Source organism: Danio rerio, chromosome 8 (genome assembly GCF_052040795.2).
Source record: "Danio rerio strain M-AB ecotype USA chromosome 8, GRCz13ab, whole genome shotgun sequence".
Classification (NCBI taxonomy): Eukaryota; Metazoa; Chordata; class Actinopteri; order Cypriniformes; family Danionidae; genus Danio; species Danio rerio.
Genome location: NC_141028.1, coordinates 6,985,358 through 6,995,729, shown reverse-complemented (window position 1 = coordinate 6,995,729; position 10,372 = coordinate 6,985,358). Strand labels below are relative to the sequence as shown.

The following is a 10,372-nucleotide window of genomic DNA, read 5'->3' as shown; positions in this document are numbered from 1 at the left end:
TTTAGAGGGGTTTTGGCCACTTCCAGGATGGTTTCCATTATAATGACTGGTTTAGGGTTGAGTGGACTTTAATAAAATAAAATTTGTATGTAATTCAATTAAACATATACATTTATCGGTCAATTCTCGGTAACTTTTTTAGCCGCATCTGTCAAATACATCTGTATCCCTTTTAGCAATAACCGTCACTGACCGCTAACAGCCGCTGTCGAGCTCGTGCGTGAGCTCTGACGTCACCGGATCACGCACAACTAGCGCGTGTGCGCGGAATGATAGAAGAGCTAAACACGCTTCTGTACGGAGGGAATTATGAAATCAAACAGTTTTCCAGCACAGTGATTAGAAAATCGTCATTCCCTTATCCAAATACCTTTATGAAGTAACCGAGTCATAGGAAACAGACGCTCGAAAATCAGCTTCGAAAAATAAACAGGCCCAGGACTGATTGAGATCCAGCCCAGCATGGACGGTACATACAACTTTAAATATGCTACATTTAACGCGTTTTCACGATGTTAAGCGGTATATTAACCTTGCTTTTGAAGCACGGCTGTTGTAACGGCAGCCGAAATGTTCAATTTTAGCACGCCGAGTTCGCTCTGAATTGCAAATCATGTTGAAACAGGAATAAGGTCCACCTCTGTGTTATGATGCATGTGTAGGTCGTCAGATGTTGTGCTCAGCTTGCTGGACACACTCCTGATCCTCAGATCTCCCTCAAATACATGGATCTTTTTAGTTTTTCGAGCGCATTTTGTTGTGTGTTAGCTGTATGAGTCTGTAGAGCTTCACATCAGTGGTGGTTAACACTGAAAGGGGGGTTTTAATGTGGTCTTCGTGTTGGACATACAGTGTGAATTTGTCTTCTGATGCAGGACATGGGGACGGTCAGAGCCGCTGGTGTCTGTCCCAGGTCAAAGGAGCCGTGGATGATGATGTAGCTGAAGGTAAGACCCTGCTTAATCAGGAAATACCACAATAAATGCACACTCCCTGAATACCACAGTTATTGCTGTGAAATCACCGTCAGCTAAAACTGCTGCTCAAACCATGAACTGAGTTAAAGTTGGCTTTTATATTCGCACATTTTGGACTTTCTCCTTATTATCATTTGAGAAAACTATTCTTTGCCAATTCTAAATAGTGGAGCCATATTAGCAGCCAATGACTATCAAAATATGACATTGTTTACAGTCAATTTAATAGTGCTAATGTTGTTTTGAAGTCATTCATACATGAGATTTTAGACCAAATATTCAAAGTAACATAGTAAACAAGCTATATATAATATACAAGTCGTCACTGAAGCGGAGTGCGAATTTAAAACCAACTTCACCTCACTAAGACAGGAACTATAGTTTGTATTTTAGCATTTAAGCTAATGTTGGTTTTATATTCACACATTTTGGACTTTCTCCTTATTATCATTTGAGAAAACTATTCTTTGCCAATTCTAAATAGTGAAGTCATATTAGCAGCCAATGACTATCAAAATATGACATTGTTTACAGTCAGTTTAATAGTGCTAATGTTGTTTTGAAGTCATTCATACATGAGATTTTAGACCAAATATTCAAAGTAACATGGTAAACAAGCTATATATAATATACAAGTCGTCACTGAAGCGGAGTGCGAATTTAAAACCAACTTCACCTCACTAATACAGTAACTATAGTTTGTATTTTAGCTTTTAAGCTAATGTTGGTTTTATATTCGCACATTTTGGACTTTCTCCTTATTATCATTTGAGAAAACTATTCTTTGCCAATTCTAAATAGTGGAGCCATATTAGCAGCCAATGACTATCAAAATATGACATTGTTTACAGTCAATTTAATAGTGCTAATGTTGTTTTGAAGTCATTCATACATGAGATTTTAGACCAAATATTCTAAGTAACATAGTAAACAAGCTATATATAATATACAAGTCGTCACTGAAGCGGAGTGCGAATTTAAAACCAACATCACCTCACTAATACAGTAACTATAGTTTGTATTTTAGCATTTAAGCTAATGTTGGTTTTATATTCACACATTTTGGACTTTCTCCTTACTATAATTTGAGAAAACTATTCTTTGCCAATTCTAAATAGTGAAGTCATATTAGCAGCCAATGACTATCAAAATATGACATTGTTTACAGTCAGTTTAATAGTGCTAATGTTGTTTTGAAGTCATTCATACATGAGATTTTAGACCAAATATTCAAAGTAACATGGTAAACAAGCTATATATAATATACAAGTCGTCACTGAAGCGGAATGCGAATTTAAAACCAACTTCACCTCACTAAGACAGTAACTATAGTTTGTATTTTAGCATTTAAGCTAATGTTGGTTTTATATTCACACATTTGTTCAGGGACAACTTGTGACACAGTCACTATATTGTTTACTAAGCTGCTTTGAATATTCGGTCAGAAATACCATGCAAGTAGGAATACAAAACAACATTAGCCCTATTTATTTAACTGAACCATGTTATACTTTGATAGTGTTTGGCTGCTAATAAGGAGAAAGTCCAAATGTGCGAATGTAAAACCAACTTTACCTCAGTAGTTATTTTTGTGAAATCATCGTCAACTAAAACTTGAGCTTAAAACACGAGTAATGATTCCTTGTATTATCTTAGCATTCGTTTTCACATTGAGGCAAAGTTGGTTTTATATTCACACAATCAGATTTTGTCCTTAATATAATTTAAGAAAAGCATTATTTGCAAATTTCTTCAAAGTATGACATTGTTCACAGTCAATTTAATACTGCTAATGTCTCTTGAAGCCATTCTTATATGAGACTTTAGACAGAATATTTCAAGTAGCATGGTGAACAATAGCTATATATAATATACAAGTCGTCACTGAAGGAAAGTGCGAATATAAAACATAAGTAATTTTTGCTTGTATTATTTTACCATTTTAAGGTAACGTTGGTTTAATATTCATAAATTTGTTCAGTGACAACTTGTGACAGTGCCTATATTGTTTACTAAGCTGCTTTGAATATTCAGTCAGGAATACCATGCAAGTATGAATTCAAAACAACATGAGCACCATTTATTTGACTGAACAATGTTGTACTTTGATAGTCATTGGCTGCTAATAAGAAGAAAGTCCAAATGTGCGAATAAAAAAACAACTTTACCTTAATAGTTATTTCTGTAAAATCATTCTCAACTAAAACTGGAGCTCAAAGCACGAGTAATGATTCCTGCTGAGGTAAATTTAGTTTTATATTTGCATATATGAACCTTCACTTTTTTAATATAATTTCAGAAAAAGTGTTCTTTGCTAATTCTAGATAGGGAGATCGTGTTAGTAGTCAATGACTATCAACGTACCACATTTTTCACAGAAAAAGTGTTCTTTGCTAATACTAGATAGGGAAATCGTATTAGCAGTCAATGACTATCAACGTACATTTTTCACAGTCAGCATAATAGCGCTAATGTTGTTTTGAAGCCATACTTGCATGCTATTTCTGCACTGTTTATTTGACTGAGAACAATGTTATACTTTAATAGTCATTGGCTGCTGATGAGGAGAAATCCAAGTGTTCGAATCTAAAATCAACTTTACCACAATAGATTTTTCTGTAAAATCATCCACAACTAAAACTGGAGCTGAAAACTCTAAAACTGAACCCATGCCTTTTTACTCAAAGGTGAAGACCACACTCAGTGTTTCTGCTGCACAACTCCCCTTACTGTAAAACACATTTTACTGGACTGTCCTGCTTTTAATGATTACAGAAGGCTTTTTTTATGAAATGTACTCTATGGACATTTTTCACAAAGTGACACTATAGGAAAAATCTTATTTAATTTATGTATTAATGTATTGGTTGTTTTTAATTGTAAATTTATTATTGAAATGTTATTGCCATGAAAGTAGCCTTGGTAGCTGACATGACTTTAAATCAAAATACTTTACATATTCACACATTCACACGTTGAGACTTTTTCCTTAATAATATAATTTCAGAAAAGTATAGTTTGCAAATTTTAAATAGGGGAATCATTTTAGCAGTCAATGACTTTTAAAGTTCGACTTTCATGATTATTTTATTTTTAATGACTTTTGACTTTGTTCACAGTCGATTAAATAGTGCTAATGTTGTTTTGAAGTGATACTTGCATGCGATTTCTGACCGAATAGTCAAAGTAGCATAGTAAACAATATAGAGACACACATTGTCATTTTTAAAAAATGAACAAATGCGCAAATATTAAACCAACTTTACCTCGGTAAAATATGAGTAATGATTTATTTTGTAAAGTTGCTACAGTGCCTATATTGTTGACCATGCTGCTTTGAATATTCGGTCAGAAATATCTTGCAAGTATGAATACAAAAAAACATTAGCATTATTTAATTGACTGTGAACTAGGGATGCCACGGTTCCCAATATAATATTGAACCGTACGGTTCGACCTCCACGGTTCAATACGCGCTTGTGAATTGCTGTTTTCTCGGTTTTGTGTTTAAATAATATGTGTAAGTTTTATATCTCCCCGATCTGACTGTGTGTGCCTGTAAGTCCATAAGCTGAGAAAAGGAAACTCTTTCCCGCGAGTAAATATCCAATCATATGCTCTAAAGTTAGGGGGCGCTTGACCATCATTCCACACTTTAACATGGCGAGTGGCGGTAAAGTGAGGTTGAGGCAACAGTTCAAGGAAGCGCCGGCGAAGTGAGGCAACAGTACGAGACAGTACCGACGTCTTTCAAATCTGCAGTGTGAAGACATTTAGATTTTGCCGGTTAGCATAATACCAACAAAAGAAAAAAACTGTGAATAAAAAATAACTGTTTGCAAGCATTGTTTTACACGTATAACCATGACTGCACATCTGCAGCTCCATCACCCAGCAATATCACTGTCTGAAGGCAGGATAGCAGAGAAGGTAATAAAGTCCTCCAAATAGCAACAATCCCTCGCTGAATCTTTCAAGCAAACATACCCAACTGGTTCCGAGAGACAAATAAAATAATAAAGGCAGTGCGGGTGTTTATTGCTAAAGATTTGCAGCCGTTTTCGGTGATTGGAGATGTGGGCTTTTGTCATCTTATAAAAGCACTTGATCCGCATTACAGACTACAGTCTCGGATTTTTTCAGCACCGAGATAATTAAGATGGTTTATTTATGTTTACTTAAGTACAAATATGTTTATTTAAAATGACCAATTTATCTTTATTACTTTCACATGTATGTTTATTTTCAAAGTGCAGGATTTTATGTGTTCCCCAGTTTGTACATGGGTTACAAGAAGCGGTAAGATTTCAGTGTTAATTCTTTTATACAATACACTAGGAACTACTGTACTTTTCTTGGCTTTTCAGTAAAACAAAATAAGTATTGCAATAAAAAATATATATTTTTTTTTTTCCTTAACCTCTTACTGTTCCTATTGCCTATAGAATAAAATAAAAAAAGCATGTGTCAAGCCATGAGAACCGAACCAAACCGAAAACTGTTAAAAATTATGTATTAGGTATGTATTGAACCGTGGGCTAACTCTTTTGTTTCATACCTACTGTGAACAATGTTGTACTTTGATAGTCATTAGCCCCTTTCACACAGTGATACCGGTAAATTTCTGGAAAATTTCCGGAACGACTTTACCGGTATATTGAAAAAAGCGCTGTTCACACAGGCGAGGACGTTACGGAAATTTTCCGGAAAAGAGCATTCACACATCCATTCCAAAATACCGGTAAATTCTGACATCCTTCACCACAAATGAGCTCTAAACGGCTGCGCTTGTGTTTGTAAACATTTGACTAAATTACAAACTCTGTGGATGATCAATTTTGTGAACAACTTTCGCAGGATCACTTTCGCATGTCGAGATGTTCATAATATGTGCGTGTGCAGGCGCTCACAGGCTGTTTCACAGGCACACGCAAAGCTTGAAGGTAAACGAACAACGGCTTATCATAAGCATCTCATCGATGATTATTTACACAGTTGGCATTAAGAAGAACATATAAACGTGATCTGACTAACTTCTAGCATCTAAATGTGTCTGGAAAAATATTCAAAGGCTTTTATTCTCATAAACCGTGCGGACGTAAATGCGTCTGACTGTTGTGATTGGCTAAAGCAAACGTCTCACCTCAGCACGTTCTACACGTGCACGCGCTTATTACGGCAATCTTCCTTCTGCATTCACACAGCGCAGCATTCCGGCAAATTACCGGTAATGTTACAACTTCTTTCCGGAAAATAGCCAGAACGAATTTTCCGGTATTTTCAAAAAGGACCTGTTCACACATAAAACCTTTCCGGAAAATTGCCGGCAATTTTCCGGAAAGGTCTGTATGTGTGAAAGGGGCTACTGACTGCTAATAAGGAGAAAGTTGGTATGTTTTATATTTTGGCTACAATTGTTATAAAATTATTTTTGGCTACAAGTATTGAATTGTTCATATGTAATCTCTCGTTTACTAAATATATTATCAGCTATTAAATGCTCACAGTCAAATAACAGAAGAACTGGGATAACAGTTCATAGTTTAGAAAATCACCATCATATGCGATTAACTTGATGCTCAAAAATGAAAGTTGTAGGTAGCAATTTCATTGTTTAAGCAATAGGTAGTGACAACCAGCCATTAAAAATATGCCACTGAATAATTCTTTGAAAATAATCTATCCAGCAATGAAACATGAAGGTTTATAAGTAAATAACTGAATCACTTATTGAAAATGAGACAAATATATATGAGGTGTACAAATTACAATGGTTGATTTCTACATTCAGCGTTATCAGCAACATTAGTAGTGACAGACGATTTTTCACAGTACTAAATTTATTTTTATTTAGCTGTGTTGTCTTCACGTGTACACAGCTGCTGCGCTCGTGCATCCAGGTTAATCATGAACAACTCAACATTATTTAAACTCAACTCGCATGCGCTTGTTGCACTATGGCGGTCTGATTATGTTTTAATCAAGGTTTATATGCATCAAATACATAACATCTGTGCCAAACATTTTAACTGACGAACATATTAACAATAATACAACCGTATAGCCGAATTAAATGTATGCATTGGCATGTTACAGCCCTAATGAGTATGATTATGTGAAACTCCATAAAGATACTTATTGCAATGATTTCGGGTATCTACTTAGCGATGCACGCACACATAAATGCTCAATCCTTAAATGTTCTGCTGATTTGGACTCTATAATACCTGTTTTATAACTTTAAACTATCAACAACCACCGCTGAGCTATATTCCATCGATCTTTCTTCCCGCTCCGTGGTGGATTTTGGCATAGTCCATTTCACGTGAGATGGCGGGGGTGAGTGGAAGGAACCAAGTCGCGTAGGGAATATTTTCTACAGAAATAATTAAAGATTTCTTATGTGGCCCGGTACCAATTGTTCCACGGACCGGGACCGGTCCGCGGCCTGGTGGTTGGGGACCACTGCGGTACACCACTAGTTAACAAGTACAGCTTGGCATTTTAATAATACATTAGTTAATGTTGAACTTTTTTTAATAAATGCTTTATAAGATTATTTATGCTTAGGTAATGTTAGTAAATGCATTAACTAATGGACCATTCTAAAGTGTTACCAATAATGTAATTAGGCTCTAGTTAGTGTTTCATTTGTGCTTTGACTCCGAATTCCATCTGTTTGCATCAAAAATATGTTTCATTTGTGTTTACTTGAGATTAAATTGTGCATGTGTTGTAAGCAAAGGATTTGTTCTCTGCATTGAGTCAGATCATGGCACAGCCCAGCACAGCACTGCTGCCCGTCACAATTATACGACAGAGAAAGAAAGAGAGATAGATTGTTATTCTTAGTGAACGGCGGGATGGGGGTTTGTTGGATGGCACTGTGTGTGCAGATGCCCGAGATGCTTTTAATGCCAGGCTCCGCATGTTCCCGCCCACACGCGCACAAATACAAGCAGTCGCTTATCTCCTCAGAAACATTCAGCCAAACAATATGGTCTCATAGTTGTGCTTTTCAATAATTCATGATTGTGTGTGTATATGTATGTGTGTGTCGCAGCTGACATCATCTCTGCGGTGGAGTTCAATCATTCTGGGGAGCTTTTGGCCACAGGAGACCGAGGTGGAAGAATAGTGATCTTCCAGCAAGAGCAAGAGGTGAGATGGATTACAGTTCATTAAGCACAACAATTAAGGCGTGGAGAAAAAATCGGCTGTTCATACTTGATAATGTTTTTTTTTTTAATGCAAAAGCAGACAAATAAAGCATATTCTACATATGCAGTATTGGCACCTCTTTGTGTTTAGTGTAGGGCTGTCCACACTATTTGTTGTGTGATGTGTTGCACCAAAAGTAATAGGGGTATGTTATAATATTGACATTTTAGGATAAATTTATGCCACTCATTATGTAATGACAGTATGGCTACTAGGGTTGTCACGATTCTGGTATTCGGTACCAATAAATGTTGAAGTTTTAAAAACGTCCATTTCCCACTACCATTTGAGCGCTGTTGAGTAGTTCTTAAACAGCGCTGATTTGCCATTGTGTTCACATGCTCAACAGAAATGTTCTTGATTGGCCCTGAAGGTCATCAGTTCACCGAACTCACCACTGTTTGAGTGTAACTACAGATAAAGGGACACTGAAGCATTTTAAAGTCACGTCTTTTAGCTGGTGTTTCTGTAGGCTGACATTCGAGCGACCCACTGATGAATCCTGGAAATTAAAACGCTCCAGTTTCCCTGTAACTGTGGTTACACTTAGTAAACAGCAGTGAGTTTAGTAAATTTGATGACCCTCACGGCCAATGTCATTCAATTAGTCATTTCTGTTGAGCACTTGAACACAATGACCAATCAACGCTGTTTAAGAACGCGCTCAAATGTTGGTTGGAAATGGATGTGTTTGAAATTTCAGTATCGACTAGTACCGAATTGCAGTTAAGAGAGTCAGGACCTCGGTTTAACATCTCATTCGAAAGACGGCACTCACTGAGCACTATAGAGTCCCCATCAATATACTGGGGCGGTAGGACCCACACAGACAGCAAGTTGAGCGCCCCCTGCTGCCTTCATTAACACCACTTCCAGCAGAGAGTAAACAATAAATATTCTCTCAAATATTTCAAATCTTCCTGTTAGCGAAGACATAAATAGACAAATTCGTTCATAGATATTCAGTAGCCAAAGATACTGATATATAAAATACCGTACAGTTTGTTTTTATTATCCGTACAGTTGGCCTGTGGCCTCTTTTGTATTTTGTTAGGCTTCCAAATGATGGTCACGTAGTCCCCTGGAAAGGTTTGCCAACTCTTTCATTGCTTTTTTTGTTGTTCCAAATAATATTATGATGTCAGTTCATCATATTGCAAATTGAATTCAAAGCTCAGGTAACTGGAAAACTGTATCGTGACAACCCTAATTGTCATGTCATAATTACATTTAAAACTTCAATAGGGTATATGCCGAGCTAGTGCTGTTCCCATGCTGATACACTTCCGGTGACCTGTTATTGTGAACTTTTTATCATTTTATACGGTTCCTTATACAGCATCGATGTTGTAATGTCATTAAAATACATTCAGTTAAATAAACTTTAGCATTTATTTAGTTGCTCAAGCGTAAAACGAGACAAAAAGCCGTTTACTCGCACGCGCCCATCAGAATCGGCAGGCTAACGCAGAAGCTCCATGGAATATACTGTGGTAAAATAAATGCTCATATAATAAAGACATGGCGGGGGAAATGTAATTTAATGCAGTGCTTCTTGTACAATCTGAGACCCACTTTAAATCGGATATCACTCAGCAAGTGGAGATCGCTGATTTTTTTAAAGAAAACAGACCTTAAACGCACCGGATTTTGCATTGACATTCAATTCGCCGGAAGCGCTTAACCCAGGTTAATGGCAAAATTAAAAGTCCTATTAGCATGCTTCAGTATACACCCCATTGAGATATTAAGATTAAGCTTTAAATGTCTGTTATAATATTAAATTAAGTCATCACTCTAAAAATATGATCTTTTTGGTAATACAGCCTATAAATGTATAATTAAGCTACAGCAGACCACACACGGATGTCCGCGACTCACCTATATTTTCACTTCGACAAGCAGGAGGGAAGGCTTTTTTACACAACTAAATATGCTCTTTTGAGAGACATATCTGAAGTCAATTTGTGTTTTTGCCCAAAGAAACTTATATTTTTGGTAGCATGAAGTTGCTAGGCAACAGAGGCAGGCAATCTTTAAAGTCACAGGGAAAAGCAGCAGACACTGAAATGCATCTGGTCATTTTGATCGCAATGCTAGTTCGAGGGAGAAATAAAAAACTCTTGTGTTTTTGTAATTTTAATAAAATTACAATGTTAGAAGGTAATATACAC

At 36.5% G+C, this 10,372-nt stretch overlaps 1 protein-coding gene across 2 annotated transcripts in view; it reads left to right on the top strand.

The window, feature by feature from the left end:
- Positions 1-258: 258 nt before the first annotated feature.
- ppp2r2aa (protein phosphatase 2, regulatory subunit B, alpha a) overlaps positions 259-10,372 on the top strand; it is a 37,400-nt gene continuing 27,286 nt past the window's right edge. For both annotated transcript variants that reach the window (XR_015497420.1, XM_087264135.1), the window contains exons 1-3: positions 259-469; positions 876-947; positions 8,041-8,138. Coding sequence is in view for 1 of the 2 variants with exons in the window: in XM_087264135.1 (XP_087120261.1) it covers positions 463-469; positions 876-947; positions 8,041-8,138 (177 nt within the window). In the remaining variant the exon portion in view is untranslated. The remainder of the gene's footprint in view (positions 470-875; positions 948-8,040; positions 8,139-10,372) is intronic.